Raw genomic sequence first — 24,415 nt, forward strand, 5'->3', positions numbered from 1 at the left:
ATGCTAAACGATCGAGATGCAGGCTTTGTAGCACTGTTTTTCTAATTGCACAAGGAACCACTAAAATTAACTACAAAATGAGAAGAAATGGTTGAATCCGAAAAGAAAAGTCTAACTCCCACACCAAGCCATTTGTTTTTGAGAGGAAGATGAAATAAGGAACAAGGAATATATGGAATATGGCTGGTATGCTGCATGGGGTTTGAAATAGTTGATCACCCTAGCTAGCTAACTCAACATCCCTAAATTCTAACACATACCATATGGGTTTAATTTCCATATATCTACTTCACAATCAGCTTTTAATTTGGTTCTGTAATGATTACAGAAGACATAGATGTTTGTCCAGAAGCTATATTTAGCATATGCTGGGCATGTTGTTCCAGCAAGTTCCGAGAGTCCAAGCATACTCTTGATCAGCGGGGTCAGGTGGTGAAGCATTGGTCTGGTTTTCAAGTCCCAATGACTGACTTTCTCCTCTTCGGTACCACTCAGGCATTGGCATTTCTAAGGGAAACTGGTTCAGCAGACTAAACAAGTCATCGTCCATCGAGTTCATCTCTTCCATTGGATCCTCCCCCATCACTTTCTTCCCTGTATATTATCACTTTAGGTTAGGGAATCATCACACCTTCAAACATGCACAATTTTTATGCAAATTAACTCAAAATATTCTTTGTTTTCATAATACATTTTTAACACATTATTACAACTTTATATCTTGTGGTTTTTAATAAATTTTAACCAGAAAAAGTAAACAGTCATTTTTCTCTCTCTATAAATATCAGTTTTAAGATTTTTTTTTTACTTCTAAATATTTAAGCCAGAGACTAAAAAAAATTTGTTATGATTGTTGAATGACATAAACTAAACATAAAAATTTATTACATTTTTATGTAATAATAATAAAATCAATTATATTTGATAGGAGCATATAAAAAAAAATTTGTTATATTTAGAAAGATGTAAAACGTGTTCCTAACAATGAATTCAGACAGAAACCAAAAAAGGTGGCAACAAAACCTTACTGAATAAAAAACCAAAAATGTAATTACAGGACTACAAACAAAAATTGCATGACATATTTAAATCAAAGAGGAGGAGTGACAGAATTATATCCGTTTACACACTCACCTTTGGATCGAGATTTATTCAAAATATAAAATTACGAAAGATCTAAATTTCTGATCAATTTGAAACGAGAGTGTATGTATGTATATTAATTACTAACATTTCTCTGTCAAATATATATTTGTTGGAAATAAGAGAAAGAAATTTACGAAACAAGCAGAAGAGTGAAAAAGTTTCACCTTTTGACCATTGGGAGGAGCTGTTATCATCATCCCTCTGGTTTTCAGTAGTAGTACTATTGCTACTGTTCTTCTTCATGGCTGACACCATAGGCGGAGTGCCTCCCTCCTCTGCATATTCCAAGTTCTTTCTCTTACAAGATAGCTTCCCAGAAAGGGTTGGATCCTCCTCATTCTTGGACTTGCCATTGTGAGAAAGACCTTGAGCCTCCATCACTAGAGCATCCAGCAGGCCACTGTTTCCTGGAGGAGACAATGGTGCAACTTCATAGTAGTCATTATTATTATTACTATTATTATTAACCATGCTTGAAGATCCCATCAGGCCATCGACACCACTAGCATAGGATGAAGCAGGGGTTGGTGTTTGGTTGGAAGAGATGTCAGGGGTGGAGCCTGGCACCAAAGGAAAGGGTTCATACGGGGATCCTGCTATGAAGCCATGATCACCAAAACTGTGGTTAAGAAGGGTGGAGGAGGATGATCCATACGGAGAAAGAGGGGACAATGGCAAAGCAAGATTTGAATTTCCACCATTTTCATTGGAAAACTTGAAGTGCTTCTGGCTTGGATTAATGTAACAGTTGGAAGAATCAGGTTGGTTTTGCAGCTGATTCGGATTGGAATTATTGGATTGGCTAGGGTCATTGAGCTTCTTGGGGTAACAAGAAGATAGGAGTAAAGCAAATGATGCAGATGAATGAGGTTGGTGTTCCAAGTAGCGGTGTTGTAGATGGTATGCAGTGGCTTCTACATGCACCTCAGGAGGATAAATGGGCAACCCTGCTCTCTGACGCCTTTTCATTCTGGTGTTCCAAAAGTTCTTTATTTCATTGTCGGTCCTGCCAGGTAACTGAAACCAGAAACAAGATAAGAATGGTGAGAGAAACAAATTGTACAGGAACCAAATCACGTAAAGGCGTGATAAAGTTCAGGGTTTAGCCTCGGCAAAAAAAAACTGGAGTGGGTCCTGATGAAAGTACATTGTTGAAAGAAATAAACAAAGATGCCAATTTCATATATTCAGAAAAAAAAAGACTGAGGTCAGCTCATAGAAAATCCAAAATCTGACAATATGCATGAAACTGTAATTAATAAAAACGAAAAGGAAAAAGGAGCCAAAAAAGAAACTCCATTGCAGTTCAAAAGGTTCTAGAGCGAGTTTCTCTTTTTTTATGACAAAAGCTCCAGCATTTTATGTTTCACTGATAATCATTGGCGGAAACTAAACCATGTAAAAATGTCACCCAACAAAAATAAATAAGCAGATAGAACTGGAAGGGAACCGTTCTTTGTTTCTGGTTCTTGGCCATGGATGGAAGCTTGTAAATCAAATTTAGCAGATCTCAACCAGATCCAAATCAGAAAAGTAAGAAAAAAAAGAGGCTAGAAGCAAAAGACATGCAAATCATGTCAACGGCGAGGAGGTAGAAAAAGATCCACGCCACAAGACGAGACGAATAAATCACAGATGGGACAAATTACCAACCAATGGATGTTCACTTCCGAAACCAATAAAGGAAAAAGACTGCTGTAACTATAAACAAAGGAATTAAACACAAAAACAGAAGAGAAATAATGATGACATTAACGTAAGAGAAAAAACCAAAGAAACCCAAAAAAGCACAACTTTAAGTAAGCATTTTTATGTAAAGATGTAGATATACCTGTGCGGCCATTCGGGCCCATTTGTTTCCGAGCTTGGAATGAAGGTCGATGATGACTTGTTCTTCCTCAGGAGAGAATGCACCTTTCTTGAGATTAGGCCTGAGGTGGTTGGCCCAGCGAAGTCTGCAACTTTTGCCGCACCTGAACAACCCAGAATTTTTGTGCACGGAGTTCCAATTCCCTTCGCCATGCTTCTTCACGTACTCTACAAGGATCGCGTCTTCTGCTGGTGTCCACGGCCCCTTCCTCACGCGACCTTTGACATCGCTCTCGTCCTTCGTTGTAGCATTGCTGTCGTCGCCTGTTTCATCGTTGGTGCTGTCGTTGTTGGAGACTGTTCTCGCCATAACAGCAACAATTCACAGAATGAGAGGTCGGTTACAGGAGAAGGTGGTGTATATGAGAATGCTTGTTTTCTTCAATTACAGAGAGATATATGGGAATGAATGAGACACAGTTGTTGCTGATGATGCTGATGGTGATGCTGATGCTGTAGTTGTGTTGTCTCTCTCCTCTCAGGAGAATGAATGGAAAAGGGTGAACGAGAGAGGAAAAGAGAGAGAGAGGAGAGATGAAATGGTGGTGAAGAATGAAGAAGAGACAGAGAGATGTAAAGGGAACAAGCCCTTCTGCCCTTTGTCTTCTCTTTGCTTCGGTTTTGTTTTGTTTTGTATGGATTTGATGTTGAGACAGAGATGTGGATTTTATGGGAGAAGCAGAAACTGAGAGATACAGAGAGAGAAAGAAAGAAGGGCGTGTGGGGCCCAGGCCAAAGGCAAAGGTAGCGTTGCCAAGGTTAATTTGGTGTTTCAAAACAAAGAAAAAACAAAGAAAGAGAAAGAAAGAGAGACAAAGGGTGAAATATGTCAATAGAGGTGTGAGCTATAATTTCGCTCCGATTTGCATGCTCTGTGCTACGTTCTTTTTCCTGCTTATTATTTTCATTTTTTTTAATTCCTCTGCAATTAATACATTCATATATAATTCCTTACAGTATTTTTAATTTATTTAATGCATATTTATTTTAATAATGTCTTCTATAAATAAGAATATTTTGAGGTTTTATTTAAAAATTTAAGTTTAGATAATTATTTAATTAAAAAGAAAAATGTAACATATTACATAATTAACTTGAAAATATGAGGAATGTAAAGGAACAAAGAGTGTAGGAGAAGGCTGGGAGAAAAAGGTGATGGCTTCACATTTTCCTTGAATTGGGTGTGTTTGTCTTGTATATAAAAGACTCCTATGTATTTTTTTTTTTATATCCAAAAATTTCAATAATTAAAATTAAGCCTTTATGGAAATATTTTCTCCTTTTTCAGTTCATTAATAGATATGGGTTTTTAATGATCATATTATTATGAAAAATAAATAAATTAGCTTTCCTAATCTTGCGTAAATATCACGTTTTATACCCTTTCAAATTGTAATTAAAACTCACACTTCCAATCATAATTATCTACCTGCATTTTAAATAATTAGTTTTTTCATTAGAAAATATAAATCATATTTGTGTTAGTTGTCTCACTTTTGACTTTTATTTATAATAATATTTTGGATTATTTCAATAATTAATGCTTTTTCATTATATGTAATACATTTTGACTGTATTAATAATTCATAAAAAAAATTACATCTCTTTGTAATTATATTCAATAGTTTAAATATATTATGAGAATGTGTGTAAAAATTCAAGTCAGGTAAGTTCTAGTTTATTATATGGAAATGTGAAAATAAAGGTTGGATTGATTTTATTCAAGTTTTATATATTTCTGAATTGTAAATTAAATTGAATCAACTCAAAGTCATTAGTCAAGCTGGCATGAATGGAGCACACTTGACTCAGTTTTTTTAAAATAATAAATATTTGGAAAAAAAACTACAATTATCTACAGGAAAATACCTAAATCAATAATTAGTCCTCAAAATCTTTGAAATTTAGTCACAAATAATTTATATACCTAAAATAATAGTAAAATTGTGGGTCACTACCCTCCTCCATCAGAAGCTTCTCAATTAGTTATTCTAAAAAAATATATACAATGTCAATTAATAACTGATTACCATATCTTGAAATTTTTAATTGTTCTAGTTATTTTAAAGTCATATTGAGATGTTATTTAATTGGATGAAAATATATCAGAATAAAAAAATTTAGATATTAAGTATGAAAACCATTAAATGACATTAATATTGATCAATAATCATTATTTGATAAAAAAATTATAAAAACTATATAAAAATTTGATTATTGACTAAATTTAATTAACATATATTATATGTATAAGGATAAAATTAATAAGTTTTGACTGTAGTATTGTATGAAAAAAATAAAAATTATCTAAACTTTGATATGCATAATTATTGAACTATCAAAATATAATGGTTGAATGAATAAAATATAAGTTATATCAAGAATTAATTTAGAATAATCTAATCCCTCTTTAAATATTTGTGAGTAGAAGTGTTTCATATATGTTATGAATATGTATCATTAATATTACAATTAATTCCTTTAAATCATAAAATATAATTAAGTTTGAATATTTGAAACTATTTTTAAATTTATAAAAGGTAAAAGACACTGAATGAAAATTCTATGATTTTATGTGATAAAAATATTATTATAACATAATAAAATGTTTTAAAAAAATTGGTTTTACTTTTTAAAATATTTTTATAGAATTTAAATGTAAATATTATATTATTTACATTATAAGAAATTTCCTAAACAACAGCCAAAATTATAGAAAAAAATAATTAATTACTATATTAACTAAATTAAATATTATTTTAGATATAAAAAATTATATATATCTAAACTGATTTCTATTATTAATAAAAATTTATAAAATAATTTTCAAATTAGTATCTAAATTAACTACCACGTGTTAACTACTAATATTTTAGATTCTAATTTGATCTGAATTAGTCTTTTAGTGACTAATTTAAAATCTAAAATATTAGTAGATAACATTTTGTAGCTAATGGTTAAATATCAATTTAAAAATTATTTTATAAATTTTTATTAATAATAAAAAATATTTTAAATATTAATATTTTTTAATACTAAAAATAATTTTAATTTAGTCAAATAGTAACTAATTATTTTAGTATCTAAAATAAATTTGATATTTTTTGTAATGGTAGATAATTATTTCAGAATTCATTATTCATTTTTCAACATTTAATCTTATATTTAATGCACTTTTATTAAACATTTTTATTATTTATTAAAAAAATTATTTTGAAACCAATATTATTGCTATTATTTATTACTAATCATTATTTAAAAATAAAAAAAATTAATGTTATTATACATCATTAATTTGTGTCGGTTCACCTCACGTTGTAATCTTCTCTTTTTTATTTTATTTTTTTGTGAGTTGGCTAACTCACATTATTGTTTTATTTTGAAGTCGGTGTAACTCCTCCTAACTAGTTATTTTAACACTATTTGCTATTTGTATCCTTGTAGAGCAGATGTAAATTGGTGTTGCTTTTAGAATTTTAATATTTATGTTATGGTTTAGGGTTACATAATTGACGATTAAACGTAAATTTTAGAATTTAAAATTTAGGGTTTATTGTAATATAACACTTTTTATATACATATGAGTATTATCATAATTTTTAAAATAAAATATAAAAGAATTCCCACATTATCTTGATTTATTTATAAATTATTTTATGACACTTAATATTAGAATAAGTTGTAAAAATATATTTGATCTACAATTTTAAAATAAGTCAACATACAAGTCATATAATTTTCTCACATCTAAAAACGAAATATCAAAAAAGTGCATTTTATTTTTCTTCTTTAATTTATATTTTTACTCAAGTTTTTTTTATCAGTGGGAAATAAAAACAAAAAAAACAGCATAACCTAAAATCTTCAGAACATCAGCTCTGTCCATGATGTTGAACTTGGTAGGTACAAGTAACCATGGAAGATGTCGAAGAAGAACACTGTCTATTTAAAAACGAATAAGTATAGTTTTTTTTTTTAATGATCAGACAGCAAAATTAAGTAGAAGTCTTTGTTGAACATAATGTAATTTCTCTTTATTTTATAAAACTTTGTGTTATTGAATTCAGAATGCAAGTTAGGTTATATAGCCGTACAGACCCAAAACAGAAATAAAAAAATATCATACTTGCACTCAGTAATTCATGTACTGAATAATGGGTGGCTTCCTAACAACTATATTCTTAAATATTAGGTCAGTAATTGACCATTTATTTGAAACAGAAAAATAACTCTACTTAATTAAATAAATTCAAAAATAACAATTGAAATTCTAAGTGCTAACATTCCCTCCCTTAAACTAGATGCAATAGCATTTAGTTTAATTCTGATGCTTCAATTATGCCCAACATATTGGGAAACTTTAAGAATTGCTCCAACTTGAGGGGCTTGGTCATGATATCAGCAACATGATTTTGTGAACTGCAGTAACTTAACTTGACAACTTCATACCAAAACGTGCTAGCACTTCATGAGCATATTTCCTTTGACATACAAAAATTCCATTTGAACTCTGCATAATTTCAACTCCAAGAAAATATCTCATTCTTCCTCCCTCCTTTGATTTTGTAAACAATGTATGTTCACAAAGACATATGTCAAAGCCATTACCAACAAAGTAAGCCTCTCTCTTGTTGTACCAAGTTCTAGGTACTAATTTAAGGCCATATAACGCCTTCTTTAATTTGTATACTTTGTCTTCTTCTTCCTTTTTCACAAAACCAGTGGGCTGTTGCACATAAATGTCCTCTTTAAGTTCACCGTGAAGAAAGACACTCTTCACATCTAAGAGAAAAATAGTATCAAGCCTAACAACCGGAGCAAATACTTCTGTGTAATCTAGTCCATATTGTTGCGCATACCCTTTTGCCACTAGCCTTGCTTTGAACTTGTCTATCTCTTCATTCTCTTTAAATTTGGTTTTAAAGATCCATTTTACCCCAATTGCCTTCATTCCTTTTGGAAAATCTATAAGCTCCCAAGTATGATTTTTCTCTATGGATTCCATCTCTTTCATCATTGCATCTCTCCATTTATGGCTTTTGATAGCTTCCTCGAATGAAATTGGATCATCTCCGGTGACCATTTAAGCCTAACTCAACCCCATAAAACCAGCTCATAGGGTTGAGGTTTGCACCCACTTATATACAATGAAAGGCTCTAATCTCTAGTCGATGTGGGATCTCCAACACACCCCCCTCACGCTGAGACTGCCAACTCGTGCGCGGGTGGCATGATAGGCCTAACACAAACACTCGCTAGGATAGGCTTGAAATGGCTCTGATACCAGCATCTTCTGATAGACCTTCTCCTTTTTCATAATCAATCATCCAGACCGGCTCTCTCCTATTCCTTCTAACCCTCCCTTCAACTGGAGTCTCATAATTGTTAGGAGGAGCATTGGTGCCTATGTAGTTGTCTATAACATCCTCTTCATTTTGTTCCTCAATTTCTTGATCATCATTATGATCCAAAACATTCTCCTCACTCTGTTCTTCAGTGTCACTCATATATTCCTCATCTCCTCCCCAATCAAGAATGCCATGTTGGTATTCCTCATTATGTTCCCAATTCCATCCCTTTTGTTCTTCAAATATCACATCCTTACTTATCAGTACTTTCTTGTTGACTGGATCAAACAAATGATATGCTTTGGATTCATCACTTACCCCCAGAAGAACACATTGCCTGCTTTTATCATCCAATTTCTTGGATGAAAGCGTTCTCAAACCATTGTAAGTTAAATGACCATTCTTGGATGAAAGGCTTGACTTTGTTGATATCGTGGTGGTTGTCAGCACAAACATCCGATTCTCCTTCATCTTAATCTCCATAATCTGTCCTCTTTCAGGATGATAGACTTCACACTTCCCTTCCTTAATCAATATAGTTAAGCCTTTCTCTTGAAGTTGTCCTACACTTAAGAGATTATTCTTAAGTTCAGGAACATAATACACATGTGAAATGACATATACGACTCCATTAATATTTAATTCAACACTTCCTTTTCCCATCACATCTATCTGAGCATCATTGCCAAGCTTTACCGTATTGCGAACCACTCCTTGTTACCACTCATGTGATTAGTGCATCCGGAGTCAAGAAACCATTCATCTTCCTTTTGTTGCTTAACATCAACGTGAGCCATTAGCAAAAGTTCATCCTCTTGTTCCACTGTATCTTCCACTTCAGCATAATTTATTTTCTTTTCCTAGGTAGGACATTCGTATTGAAAATGTCCAAGTTTGTGACATTTGAAGCATTTAATCTCAGCTTTGTTAAATGATTGTCTCCCTCTTCCTCTACCCCGGAAAGAACCTCTACCTCCTCCTTTGTCTTGTCCTCCCTTATCGTCATTTGTAATTTGCAGTACTTGTTCTTCTTCTCCTTGATATGTCATTCTTTGCTCGTGAACAAAAAGACTGCTCTGCAATTCGTCAATGGTCATAGTGTCCAAGTTGTTGGATTCTTCAATTGAACACACAACATAATTAAATTTAGGAATCATTGATCGCAAGATTTTTGCAGTAATGATATTCTCAAGCATGCTTTCACCACACGCCTTCATGTTTTTAGCAATTTTCAAAGTACGCGCAAAATATGAGTTAACTGTCTCTCCGTCCTTCATCTGCAACATTTCAAAATCTCTTCGCAGGGCTTGTAATTGTGCTCTCTTCACTCGAGTAGAACCTTGAAATTTTTGCTTCATAGAATCCCATATGTGTTTGGATGTATCATCATTGAGGATAGTATCTAAGATTTCTCAATCAATGGCTTGATAAAGATAGTTCTTTATCTTCAGATCTTTCAATCGTTGTTCTTCCATGAGTTTGAGTTCCGCTTCTGATGCAGTAGCTTTATTTTCTACTCCTGAAATCCCATGTTCCACCAACTGCCAATAGAACGTAGAAAATTTTCCATTAATTTTGCCCAATGATCATAATGCCCATCAAACTTGGGAATTGCAGGTTGCACGTATTTGCTGGAATCTGCCATTTTCGGTCTTTCTTTCTTCTTGGAATAATACTGATGTTGGCACACACTTACAACTGTTTCTCTCACACTCACACTCACACTCACAACTATTTCTCTTACTCAAATTCTGGATCAGGCCCATTATAAAGGAGCTCTGATACCAATTGTTGAACACAATTAATGTAAGTTCTCTTTATTTTATAAAACTTTGTGTTATTGAATTCAGAATGCAAGTTACCCAAAACAGAAATAAGAATTATCATACTTGCACCCACTAATTCATGTATTGAATAATGGATGGTTTCCTAACAACTATATTCCTAAAAATTAGGCCAGTAATTGACCACTTATTTGAAACAGAAAAACAACTCTACTTAATTAAATAAATTAAAAAATAACAATTGAAATTCTAACCGATTAATACACTTTAAATAGGGCACTAGATACAATAACATTTGGAAAACATGCAGAGCTTTCGGATGACGTTTATTAAAAAAAAAAATTTAACTGCTACATTAAACTTTTTGGATAAAGTGTTACCTTTTTTAAAATTACATCAATATAGATATTACTCACTTAAAAAAGTGTTATACGGTTTCTTTGTTTATATGACTATTTTATTTCTTATACAGATAGCACTTTATCTCAAAACACTATTGAGTTGCTTTGTTTAAATTTATGTTCACAATTGTTTCCTCTCACTTCGCTTATCTTTGTTTAGACAGCATTAAACCATTATTTTTTTCACTTTGAATTCTTCTTCATTCTTTACTTACTCATTTAAGATTAAATACATTTTTTTTGTTACATTTTTTTTTTCAAATAAGAGAAGGTAGATGCAGAAAAAATCTTTGGATGAGAAGAAAAATAACAAACTTTAATTTTTCCTTATTTGATTGGGTGCTCTCTCCTTTAAACTATTTACATTTCTTAAGTTTATATGGACTCTGGTGATGCAATTTCTCTTGTTTTCTTGAACAATTTGGTCATATATAAATGTTGCTTAAGGTTTTGTTGTGATGAAGATATGGTATAAATAGGTGTTCGAGTGGTGCTCGCAAAGGTTGTACAATCCAGTGGAGACAGGTGCTATAGGATGGAGGAAGATTTGGGGGAAGGGATAGTAATAGGTGAAAGAATAATGTTGTAGGGATAGTTGACTGGAAGAAGTACTATGAGGACAATGGTTTAAGAGTGTGTTCTGATTAAATGAGAAAGCATACCTTACTCTTCAACAAAGCGCTCTATTTATAGTATTGATTTATGGGTCCTGACTTTGATGGATTGTATATCAATTATTATTTAACATGCATCGTGGTCCCCCGTTTATCAGGGGCGTGTATCTTTCAGTTAATCTGTTTTAGCCGGTTTGTCGGAGATATTTCCGTGTATTTCGGGATGCACTTGTTGGGAAAAACGAGCAATTTTCCCACTAAAGCAAAACCCTAACAGAGCTACCCGACAAATAATATTGAATAAATAAAGCGGAATAATAAAAGAGATAAAGAGGAAAAACACACCCGAAAATTGTTAACGGAGTTCGGCCTGTTTAGCCTAATCTCCGAGCACAGCCAAATTTGCGCCTCCGGGCGCCAACTTCAAATGTGCAAAATATTAACCAAGTCTAAACAATATTCAAACTTGGCCCTTGTAACCACCTTGCCTTGTAGCGAACATCTTCTTTATTAGAAAATTCTTCTTTCTTTGCAAATACCCATTTGCACCCAATTGCCTTCTTACCTTTTGGTAATTGTGCCAACTTCCACGTCTTGTTCTTCTTCAAAGACTGCATCTCCTCTTCCATCGCACCCGCCCAATTACCACTCTCTGAACTCAGAATGGCTTCTGGGTAAGTGGATGGAATGTCATCAACAACTGGAAGTGCATAGGCAACCATATCCATGAAACGAGTAGGCTTCTGAATATCTCGTCTCTGTCTTCTAACTGCAATTGGCGCTGATTGTTGTTGAGATTCTTGGGTAGGAACCTCTTCCTTATCTGACTCTTCTTCTGCCATAGGAGAGTCACTTGTGGTATTTCGTGTTGGGATCACCACTGTCGGCTCAAACTCCACCTGCTTCCGGGCACACTCCACCTGTTGCGGAGTACTATCAGCTCCTTCTGGATTTACCTTCTTTAACATGGCAGATTCATCAAAGGTAACATCCCTGCTGATAATCGTCTTCTTTGCCTCTAGACACCACAAACGGTATCCCTTCACTCCAGGACTAAAGCCCATGAAAAGAGCCTTCTTTGCCCGTGGATCCAACTTTGATTCAATCACATGATAATATGCAATAGAACCAAAAACATGCAAAGAATCATAATCAGTTGCAGGTTTTCCAGACCATACCTCTAACGGGGTTTTGCCATCTATAGCAGATGATGGCAAACGATTGACGAGATGTTGAGTGTATGTCACAGCCTCAGCCCAAAACTCTCTGCCTAACTCAGCATTAGACAACATACAACGAACTTTCTCCACAAGTATCTTGTTCATACGCTCTGACACCCCATTCTGCTGTGGTGTTTTTCTAACAGTGAAGTGCCGAACTATGCCACAATCTTGACATACCTTCAGGAACGGATCACTTTTGTATTCTCCTCCATTGTCTGTTCGGAGAACCTTAATCTTCCTTCCTGTCTGGTTTTCAACTTCAGCTTTCCACTTAAGGAAAATTTCAAGCACATCATTTTTGTTCTTCATAGTAAACACCCAAACTCTCCTGGAAAAATCATCCACAAAAGTGACAAAATAATGCCTACCTCCGATTGACGGAGTCTTGGCAGGTCCTCACACATCTGAATGCACATAATCCAGAATACCCTTGGTATTGTGAATTGCAGTGCCAAACTTCACTCTTCGTTGCTTTCCCAGAACACAATGCTCACAAAATTCAAGTTTGCAAGCCTTCGTACCTTTCAACAATCCTTGCTTGGTAAGAATTTGCAAGGATTTCTCTCCAGCATGTCCCAACCTCATATGCCACAACTTCGTTGCCTCAGCATCCTTCTTAGAGCTAGAAGTTGCTGCCGCTACTGTCCCCACCACTGTACTACCTTGATAGTAATACAAATTGTTCTTCATCACGCCTTTCAACATCACCAGTGCTCCTGAAGTTGCTTTAAGAATTCCATCTCGCATCGTCACAACTAGGCCTTTAGATTCTAAAGCCCCCAATGATATGAGATTCTTCTTCAACTTTGGCACGTACCGTACATCCCGCAAAATTCTGGTGGATCCATCATGATTCCGCAGCTTGATTGAACCTATCCCGACTGTCTTACATGGATTATCATTACCCATGTAAACAACTCCGCCATCGAGTTCTTGAAATTCAAAGAACCAATCCCGAATGGGACACATATGATAAGTACAACCTGAATCCAATATCCACTCATTTGGATACGATGATGCTGAAAGCGAGACAATTTAAGAGATATCTGATTCCACATCACTTTTGCATTTTGCAACATTTGCATCTTGCGGAACCTTCTCTTTCTTCTGCAATTTTGGACAGTCTTTCTTCCAGTGTCATTTCTCATGACAGAAAGCACACTCATCTTTGGCAACGGCTCGACCTTTAGATTTAGACATCCCTCTTCTCTCCTTTGTTTGGCTTTGCTGACGACCTCTTGCCACCAATGCTTCTTCTGATGTAGTTGATTTGGTTTTCATCTTATCCTGCTTTCTCAATTCATGACTATATAAAGCAGAACAAACAGCATCTAACGACACATTCTCCTTCCCGTGAAGGAGCGTAGTCTCCAAATGTTCAAATTCATCAGGAAGAGATGATAACAACATCAAAGCCAAATCCTCATCCTCAAACTTCACATCTAAATTCAACAGGTCTGCTACTAATTGATTAAACATAGTGATGTGTGCATTCATAGTAGTACCTTGTTGGTAGTCAAATCGGAACAACCTTTTCTTCATCAGGAGCTTGTTCTGACCACTCTTCTTCAAAAACTTGTCCTCCAATGCCTTCCACAGTTTGTGTGCAGAAGTCTCGTTTTTTACAGCGTACTTCTGCTCTCTGGACAGGCAGGATCGAATAGTTCCGCATGCCAACCGGTTGATGATGCTCCAATCTTTCTCCTCTACCTCTTTTGGTTTCTCTCCTTCAATAGCAATATCAAGACCCTGCTGAAAAAGAGAGTCCAAAACCTCTCCTTGCCACATGCCAAAATGTCCAGTGCCATCAAATATTTCCACCGCCAATTTCAAGGTGGACACCGGGAACCTCGACCATGATGAAGAGGAGCCTGACACTCTGGATACATCCTTGGCTTCTTCTTCTTGATTTGCCATTACAAACTCAAAATATAATATTCAATATTACAAATAATTTCAAACAACCCAAGGCGAACCTTCGGCTCTTGATACCACTTGTTGGGATATTTAACAGTGAAAGAGGGGATGTTAATATATAACCCTCAAACCTCCTTCCCAAACAATGAACCCACCGATGTGGGACTTGGGATTAAGCCAAAATCAACAGCACCTTGACTCATTCAACACTACTTGTAACTATTGTTACCTATCATATTTCTTGTTCTTTGATTCAGACAGTCACTGAGATAGAGACTGATCTGTTCGATACTGACCGATACAATTTTTAATAGTATTGTGTGATTTGTATAACCAACTTGTCTTGGATAAACCTTGTTTTTAGGGGGAGAGTTTTGTGGTTTTCTAAAACCGCCCTTCTGTTTGCATGAGTATTTCAATGTATGTGGCAGTTAAGATGAAGGTTTATATAATAAAATTAATGTTTTTTATTGTTCTAGATTGAAAGTATGAGTTTTTTTTTTTTAACTTTAACACTGATTGTTTTGTTTGTAAAGCAAGAAAAGTTGGTGTTGTGGTAGTAATGTTTTATCTGTATAAAAAGCTTGCAAATACAGTTGCGATGGTTTATTATGTCCAGGATGAATGATTTTCCTTATCATATGTGACCATTAAGATAAAATACAATTGATATCAAGATGATTAGATTAAGTAGGATCTAAAATTTGTAGTATTTTTTTCTCATAAAGTAATATATATTGTTTAGCATGATATGTTTTTCACTTCACTTTTTGAATTTAATTTCCAAGAGGTTAAAATGGTTAAACAGGCGCTTGTCCATTTTGTTGAATAATGTATATTATACTGTCCTTATAATATACGAATAAGTTTAAATACTATATATACATTGGTTAGTTGTAGATATTTTTAATATATTTTTTAATTTTGTATATCACATATATATCTTAGTTAAAATTCGTATAGTTAGCTATAAATAGTAACTTAGTCAATTTTAACATGAATATATATATATATATATATATATATATATATATATATATATATATATATAAAATGAATCTTGATGCATCTTTGTTGGCGGGGAAGTTTTCACTTCTATTCTCCACCTTCTATTTGATTGGTATAAATTACTCAGAATGTTAAAAATGGAGTTAGGACCAATCAGCAACTCAGAAGTCCCCAATTCATGCCAATCCTACTTTTGCTTGGTTTAACATCTCTATTTCTCACTCAGAATCTGAAACCACAAGCCTAGTGACATTAACGTTCCAGGGCTCTACTTTTAAAATTCTATTTCCCAGACTTTACTTATTGTCGTTGAACCAGGGTCAAAAGGTGGAAGAGGTAGGTGTGTGAAAGAATCAGTGTGACGATGGGCCTTGAGGTGGAGGCGTGGTAGATTTGAATGGGAAACCCCGATGGAAATAGAGTTTGATAGACATATTTCCAGTGCCAATGTAATTAAAGATGTGAAGGATGTCCAGGTGTGGAGAGGTGATAAATCTGGGTGTTTTAAGGTGAATTCTGCTTATGATTGCCTAGCCAAGTATGAAAGGGGTCCCCAATTTGATGTGTTCAAGTACCAATGGAAGATTAATGCGTTCCCAGATGTGATACTCACAGAATGGAGGGTACTGTTGGGTAGAATGCCAACAAGAAAGTGTTTGAGTAGGAAAGGGGTGGTGTTGAATACCACTGTCTGTGCTCTTTGTCAAACCAAGGAAGAGTCTTGTCAACACCTCTTCTTGGAATGCAAATATGCCTTGTGTGTCTGGTCCTTGTGCTTTAAATGGATTGGAATCCTTTTTGTCCAACAGAAAGATATTTTATCTCACTTCGAGAGTTTTCACCTGTTCCAGAGTAGCAATAAACAAAACTTGGTATGGAAAGGGGTATGGGCAGCTATAACCCGGTGTTTGTGGGAGCATAGGAATTCAGTTGTGTTCAACCAAGGAGTTGTAGATGCAGAAGAAGTGTTCCAAAAGACCCAAATTAAATCGTGGTTGTGGATGAAGCATAAGGCACATAACTTTAACTACTCCTTTGCAGATTGGGTTTTGAACCCAATGTCCTGCATCAGTAGTTATAAGTAAGTGGCAGGAGACGGAAACAAGATGCCTGAAGGAGGAGGCAAGGCAGTGGTGCTATGCTTTGGAGGAGGTATGAACCAAGAAGTGGGCTGGCTGTGATGGAGAGGGGTGGTTCATCTGATGCAGTATTTGTAAGTAAGGAAGGGGTGGTTCTTCTGTTGCAGCGATTAGGACGCACGAACTTGCACTGGATGTAGCGAGCCTTAAACCTTTGGGGTAAAGTTATGTGAAAAATGCGTAGCTTATTTGGCTTGGCATTGGATGCTGATTGGTGGTTTGGAGGTTAATGGCTCAAGTTTAATAACCTTGTCCTATGAGTTATGCCTTATTATGCATTTGACAGGGGAACCGAGGTTAAAGGAAATGTGGAAAGGAGGTGCAAACAGTGCAGGTGTATTGATGGCCATGTGAAGGAAAACAAAGAAGGAATTCTCCCTTAATTATTATTATGGAGACTGTAACAACTATAGAAGGGTTAGAGAAGTACATTCTCACTAGTTCAGGTAGCAGGCAGTGAAGATCTCGGTTGGTGACAGATTAATTGGACTATAATAACTTTCTCAAAGGGTGTATGTGACTCTGAGACAAGACCCAAAGAGGCCTCCTTGTGTGGAAATTGTGGCTTATATAATGGGTTGTATGGTGAGGCTATCTGGCTTCTGTCACGAACAGAGAAGGTGGAGTGTATGGAAGCAAAATCCTTGGTGTTTAATGAATGGAGTGGTTATTAGTAGGGTTGGTACCAAATCAGTTAGTCTTATTATCTGTAGTGGATGGACTACATGGTATGTATGTCCACTTCTCACTGCTTTTGTGCTGCGAGTACTGGTTTGCTGTTGGGAGATTCCAGAATTGGTTTACTGGGTTTGATGGAGATGTCAGCCGGTTTGTTGGGCTGCCGGTTTACCTTGTGTGTTGTAGATAATGGCTGGATGCATGTGAAGTTCAATACCTTATAGCAAAGGGCCAGAAACAGGCATGGGTCTTATCAGTTATAGTGGGTTGGTGGCCAATGCATGGAGTCTTGGAGGGTGCTTTTACTGTGATGCCAATTTTGGGTTGGGCAAGGGTAGCTGGATGGGTTATTAGCGTTATCAGCTTTGGATGCTTTGTTGGGAAGGGCAGACTACTTCTGCTTATGATGGATTGCTTGTCTGTGCATGGAGCCTCGAATGGTGCATTTGCTGTGATGCCAAAGCTGGAATGGGAAAGGTTTGTTGGATGATACTCCCAGTGTGAGGCAATAAAGTGCAACAAGCAACCCTCTCCTCTACGTGGATACTCTGGGGGTGAGTGTGAATCTCAAACATGGAGTTGTTGGTCCTCTTGATGCTTTACTTACCAAGTGAAAGCAGGATGCAACCAAGGGTCAAAATCTGCCAATGATACATTATGTAGGGGTTGCCTTGAAAGAAAAGCTAGTGTTGGACCGGGTTTAAAGACAACAAGCATCACTTGCAAGAAACTTTTTTAGTTAACGTTAATCTATAGTTTTTGCAGGTACAACATAATCCAAATGCAGGGATGTAGGGTGCCATATGCTGAAGTGCTGGTGTTCCCAGTTACCTCAGTGGTTGCTGTTGGTACTGGTGATTTTGATATCAGGCGAGGCAGATGCTATCCAAGGCCAAATCAAGGCAGTTCTTATCCAAGGCCAAATCAGAGCTTGCATCAAGCTTTGTGATGCTAGGCTTTTCTTTGGTATTTGGATTGATGTTGCTACTTGGTTTTAGGCATGTTGTTTGGTTGGTAAAAACGAAGTTGTAGGATGCCAACAAATAGTCCTTGGATGCAGGAGGAAGGTGTCTTTATGTGTCTTGTTCTGGCCAAGGGACCTCATGCATCATGTACTTAATTACCTATCCTAAGGTTTAACAAACACAATCTAGTAGCAGAGAAGGGGGTTTCGTTGGCAAATTCTGCTGGTTTCAAGTCGCAGTTGGCTTTATCTTGTTGTAAAGGGATGTGAGGGAGTTCTTGTCTATCTGCTTTGCAGCAGTAGTCCAGTAGGTTGCTAGTTCTAGCAGTTTTTGTTGGTTTTTATGCAGTTCAAGTTCCTTTGGGTTGGGACTCCTTAATAGTTTAAGTTCTCTAAACTTTGCTTTGTTTTGTTGGTTGCTTAAACTAGGGGTGTTTTATGTATAAGGGTTGAGACACCCCTTAAATGTCTCATTTTATTATATTAATTTGTTATTGATAAAAAAAAATTATCGTTCCAGGGCACGATCATCGATAGTTTTTTTTTTATTAACAAAAAATTAATAAAATAAAATGAAAATTTTCAGGGTGGTTCAACTTAAGAAAACAGTAGTTCAATGCATACATATTATGTAAAATGATAAATGATTCAATAATTTCTAAACTATTAAGGAATTCCCATTGTCCTCACATGCCAAAAAAATATATTCGCCCTGTTATCTGACTTTTGTAGTTTTAGGTGTCTTTGTACATGACATTGGTACCAAATGCAACACAAGTACTGAAAAACACAGACATTAAGATTGTAAATTTTTCTTTGTTTTCTCTTTATTGTTTGTAAAGCCAAAGGTTTAATAGGCTAAGATGAAAAAAATAAGAGCCTTTGTTAGTTTTCACATTTGTTTGTGAAGCTTATTTTGTTCATTTGAATCATTAACATTTCACTTATGTTTTGAATCTTCTGGTTCTATTTGTTTCTAACCTGAAATATTTAACAATATTTTCAATGCAATATTTTTATTACATTCATTCAAATGTGAAAACGAAACATTGCAACAAATTTTTTTATTAATATTATTCTATGAAAAATGTTTTCTAATAAAAATATAACAGTTGTTATATGTGTTTTATTTTCATTGATAAACATGTATCTCTAACTCTTTTTCACTATTACATTCAAGTCTAATAATGAGAATACTAGAAATTGAGAAGTGTGGAAAGTGAAGAAGGATTTTGTTCTCTTTGCACTTGTCTTAAAACACTCAGATTCCTGTTGGCATACGAACACTAGTGGTTCCTTCATGCTCTCAGGTCCACAAACCAATGCTCCAATATTATATCCACTTCTTTCAATTTAGAGCTTGCCAAACATTTCTGTTCAATTCAAAGATTCTAAGTTGTCAATTGTTTGCATTAGAAACTTAGTAAAGAAACGATGAGTTAGGTCTTTGCCAAAATATATTTTGAGACCTTCAAGTGCATTGGTTTTTAATCCCTTAAAGAAACTAGGAACTCCTAATTGTCACTAGTAGGAAGTTAGTGGCAAGTTTTTAAGAGGATGGGGGTTGTTTGTTTCTGTTCGATTTTGTACATGGTTGGATCACCCTTAAAGTGGTTCGAAAAAATTATGGATTATAAAATTGTATTAAGTTTTGGGAAGACAAGTGGATCGGTAGTAAGACTTTAAATGTAAGATTTCCAAGGCTTTACTCGATTACTAAGGATAAAAGTGTAGTTGCATCTCAAGTTGGGGTTTGGGTCAATAACAAGTGGTCTCGGAAGGCGTAATGGAGGCGTTCCCTGTTTGTGTGGGAAGTGGATGAGGAATCTCACCTCTTGTCTTTGTTGGAGGACAAAGCTTTGTCAATAGGGTCTATGGATCATTGGGTTCAGAAGTCGGATGAAGGTTTTGGTTACACAGTTAGTTCGGCTTACAGATGTTTAAGGATGTCTGACGTTGGCATGTATGGTTCCTTTTATGAGGTTTTTTGGAGCCTTAAGGCATTACCATCATCAATGACTATTGTTTAGAGAGTTTTGGTTGATAGGCTACCGACATGTGTGAACTTGGAGAAAAGAGGGATTGTGTTGGAAAGCAATTTGTGTGTCTTTTGTGGGGAAAAGGAGGAATCTAGGAGTGATGTTTTTTTTCAAATGTAAAGTAGCATGGAAGGTTTGGAGTATGTGCTCTAAGTGGTCCCATTTCGTGCAATTTTATCTAGGCTGGGCTTCACATAGGATAAATAGTTATTGGGGGTGTATGTGGATTACCGTAGTTGGGGAAATTTAGGAACCTTATGTTCTTTGAGAATGGTAGAGTGGACTATTATGAGATTTTTACTTTGCCCCAACTCAAGGTGTGGTCTTGGCTCACGAGTAAAGTAAAGGGCGTTTCGTTTACTTATTCCCAATGGTGTATGGATCCTAAGGCTTGTTTGAAGACAATTAAAAAGTAAGGGCGCAGTTGGGTGATTTTTGTGGGAGGAAACTCCTGAAGGTACAGTAGGTATGTGTGCTTTCTTTTTGTTTTGCTTTTAATTTGTATATATCGTTACGTTCTTGGTTAGGTGCTACTAATGTTGATCTTATGCCAACAAGGGGTTTGCTGGTTATTGCAGGTTTTGGAGATGGATCCCGAAGTAATGAAGGAAAGGAGTTTTGTTCTTAGCATTCTATTGTTTTGATTTTTCTTTGGCCTTATTTGGGTGTAAGGAATTTATACATTTTGTGTTAGGTTTGTTTATGGTTCTGTTGTTTTTGTCGAATATGTTTTTTGGGGCTTGTAGTTTTTGTTCATTTGCGTAAGATTATGGACGTTGTTAGGATTGGAGCTTGAAAGGTGTTGTGTTGCACTAGTTTCTTTATTTTTGGCTTACTAATGTAGGTGCGCCTTGAGCATCTTGTATAAGGGTTGGAACAATCTTAACGTGTTTCATTTTATTTTATTTATTCATTGTTGAGTAAAAAAAACATCAACAATACCCTCTCAAATAATAATTTGAGCTCAATATATATATATATATATATGAGGTTTGACCCACACAAAGGTTTTTTTTTTCTCAAAATAATTATGTTTTCTAAACTCACTGAAACATTTTGATAATTAAATATTATTTGTCTTTTTTGCATCCTTTAAGTTGATGTTACTAGGATCTCATTACAAACCCTTTTAGTGTGGACTTTTTGGCTGATGTTATTCAGACGCAAACAACATATTAACGTGGGTATCTTCACCTATGTATTTGTTTTTTATCGACTCTAATATGTTACTTTCTTAGTGAATGAACATTCAAAATGCAAAACAAAATAAAAGTTATTGAAATCACAAACTTGAAACCGATAAGGTCTAATAAATTTTACATAGTGTATCCGTTATAAAGATACTTAATGAGTATTGCATAAAAAATAATTAACGATATGTTAACACTAATTAATTATTAAAAGAATAAATTTAATTTTTCATTAAAAACAATCCAATGACAAATTAGATATTTCTCCAATATGTTTATCACCTTATACATCTTTGATCAAACCCTCTTCATAAGTCAATGTTCACATTACTATACATAGTAACTTTATAATAGGTGATTTAAATGAGGTTAGGAACTTAGGTGAAAGAAATGGATTAGATATATGAAGAAGTAGGACAAGAGAGATGCAATTGTTTAATAATTTTATTGAAAATCTAGAAATGATGGATATATCGATGCTAGGAAGGAATGTGTGGGCTTAGAGCAAATAATATGTATTAGATAGAATAGTCTCTTATCATTGTGCAACTCTACTAAAATTGAGACCCTACGCCCTTTAGAGTTTTTGAAATATGTAGACAAATAATACATGAGGCCTTTTTCAAGATGAAATGGAACAAATCTGATCTCAGGGATAAAGGTTGTTGATACTAAAAAAAAATTCAAAAAATTCAAAAATTTAGAATAAAAAGATATTTGATGATTTAAATAAAAAAATAAATTTTAATAAATCGTAAATCCTAAATCCTAAACTCAAACTATAAAAGAAATATTAAGAATAGGAAGATCTTTGATGATATAATTTAATGAAAAAGACATGCTTGATGAGGATCTTGGTCTAGACCAGGAGGAAAGGTTGAATATTGTAACCTAAATACATTTACCACATGTCTAATAACATTTACCTCTAATAATGTGAACACCAATATCAACCATCACATACTTTGTTGGTTGTGTATTAAACTTCCTAGTTTTTATTTGAAGGAGCATGCATTAAAAAAAATATCACATGCAACAAAATTATTATAAAACAAATAAACCCGCAATAAAAATAATTAACCACACTCACAATAACAAAGATTTCAACAAAATCATATAATAGAAAGACAGAGGAAAAGAGGAGAAAATAAAAAACAAAAATGTCGCTCATTTAAATTTTGCATCAATTAGGGTAGGATCAAGAAGGTCGTGGAATTTTTCTTGAATTTTTTTGGAAAACGAGCATTTAATATGTTTACATTTCCCAATCATTGAGATGAATTGAGAGAAGAAATATTAGAGTTGATAGCCACAAGGGGAGGGAGGGTAGATTTTCCATGGTGTTGTTGGGCTTAATAAGGAGAGAAGAAAGGGAAAAAATCTTGCTTTTGCTTCCTGCACCCAACAAATTTGAACAAACACACTATCACTAATGTTAAATAAAATAAAATGTTATCCTTAATCTTTAAATAGGAGTGAGGGTGGATGTCAAAATGTATTCCAAATTCAGTATTATATTTCTTGAGTTTTCAAAGCACTTTTCTGAATTAGGCTTTCTAGAACAATTTTTAGAATAGTCTTCGTGGATTTTTGTTTTTTGAAATTCTTTTTCTATAAAACTTTTCAAATTTTGTTAATATACTATTTGTATTTTGGATTTCTCTTTTCAAATTGGTTTTCGAACTTTATTCAAAAATTTCATTTCCAGAATGCGAAAATTTTATTTAGGATTTTATTTTTTAGAATATATTTTTTATTCTTAATTTCTAATTAAAAAAAACAATTCCAGAATTTTAAAAATTAATTTGGGTGTAGGTTAGAATTCTTTGGGTGCAGGAAGCAAAGAAAGAAAGGAAAAGATATAGGAAATCATGCATTAGGCCTCCGCAATGATGAGGTGACTACTTCTTCCTGCACCTCCATCACCCACCTCTATAAATTTTAAAATTCTCAAAATTATCATTAAGTAAAAATATAAAAATAGAAACAATGTTTTACACTACAGATTATTATGTAATCTGGAAATAAAAAATTACAATTTCAAATTACATAATCTGAAAGTCAAAAAATACAACTTCTAGATTATGTAATTCAGAAATTTAACAACTTAATTTAAAACTTATGTAAAAAAATAAACCTGTTGGATTACAAAATTTGGAAGTAAAAATTATCACTTCCGAATTACATAATTCATAACCTATTTAACAACTAACAATACCGGATTACATAATCTCAAACTTATTTAAGAAAATAAGTTTTAGATTACATAATCTGGAGTGTAAAACATTACTTTTATTTTTATCTTTTTAGTGATGGGTAACTTTAGAAATTTTAAAATTTATGAAAATGACTGAAGAAGTAATGGAGGTGCAAGAAGAAGATGAAGTCCAATCAAGTTTGAGTCCATCCTACTTTAGCCCAAACTGAATTCAATAAAATTTACATCCCATCATTGACTTATTGGAATGTAAGATATGAATTATCTAGATTGCTCACTAATTTGGATGAATTTTTCATATTGGATTTAAGTTCGGTTGGCCCACTTTTTGGAAAAATATGAATTTTAAAATTTTTCATTTTAGTTTTGTTTATCCATATGAATAAATGAAAGAAATATATTTGTGATCTCAATTTTTTATTTCGTAAAAACAATAAGCGAAAATGGATAATAATAATAATAATAATAATAATAATAATAATATTATTATTATTATGGCATAATCAATTTCACATTATAACATAATCCATTGTTATTGGATGTCATAAGTTTCTTTTACTTTTATATAGTTTATTATATGTTTTATTATATAAAAATTTACATTATTCCAATTTTATTTATATTTAAAAATAAAATTAACTTTATTAGTGAAAATAAAAGCTCTGCAATTTCCGGAATTATGGCTAAAATTAAATTTTAACGTGTTTTATAATAATAAAGACATTTTTGATAATTTTTGGACTCTAATCCAGTAGACTATATATATAAAAAGATATTCAGATAATGCTTGATAATCTAAAGTCAATTATGTATAATATTCTAGAATTTCTTTTAGATTTTTAAATATAATAATAATAATTCGAAAATAGAAATTGAT

At 34.0% G+C, this 24,415-nt stretch overlaps 2 protein-coding genes across 2 annotated transcripts; one reads left to right on the forward strand and one right to left on the reverse strand.

The window, feature by feature from the left end:
- Window positions 1-246: 246 nt before the first annotated feature.
- On the reverse strand, window positions 247-9,125 carry LOC137834372 (uncharacterized). The gene is made up of 5 exons (XM_068642428.1): window positions 8,300-9,125; window positions 7,508-8,085; window positions 2,978-3,337; window positions 1,311-2,163; window positions 247-594 (listed from the first exon to the last, which is right to left on the reverse strand). Exons 1-5 carry the CDS (start codon window positions 9,024-9,026, stop codon window positions 359-361), a joined length of 2,754 nt encoding a protein of 917 aa, XP_068498529.1. The 5' UTR covers window positions 9,027-9,125; the 3' UTR covers window positions 247-358.
- A 6,595-nt stretch (window positions 9,126-15,720) lies between these two features.
- LOC137834373 (uncharacterized) lies at window positions 15,721-16,395 on the forward strand. Its single transcript, XM_068642429.1, has one exon. The coding sequence runs from the start codon at window positions 15,721-15,723 to the stop codon at window positions 16,393-16,395; it is 675 nt and encodes a 224-aa protein (XP_068498530.1).
- The last annotated feature ends 8,020 nt before the right edge of the window (window positions 16,396-24,415 follow it).

Source organism: Phaseolus vulgaris, chromosome 5 (assembly GCF_000499845.2).
Source record: "Phaseolus vulgaris cultivar G19833 chromosome 5, P. vulgaris v2.0, whole genome shotgun sequence".
Lineage (NCBI taxonomy): Eukaryota > Viridiplantae > Streptophyta > Magnoliopsida > Fabales > Fabaceae > Phaseolus > Phaseolus vulgaris.

What these genes read in the sequence shown, in the direction of transcription:
- LOC137834372 (XM_068642428.1), bottom strand. Translation starts at nt 9,026, where the DNA reads ATGGGAAAAGGAAGTGTTGAATTAAATATTAATGGAGTCGTATATGTC. An exon ending in AGGTCTATCAGAAGATGCTG is followed by an intron (nt 8,086 to 8,299) that starts GTATCAGAGCCA and finishes TGGTCACCGGAG; the next exon opens with ATGATCCAATTTCATTCGAG. An exon ending in AGAGTTCAAATGGAATTTTT is followed by an intron (nt 3,338 to 7,507) that starts GTATGTCAAAGG and finishes CTCATTCTGTGA; the next exon opens with ATTGTTGCTGTTATGGCGAG.
- LOC137834373 (XM_068642429.1), top strand. Translation starts at nt 15,721, where the DNA reads ATGGAAATAGAGTTTGATAGACATATTTCCAGTGCCAATGTAATTAAA.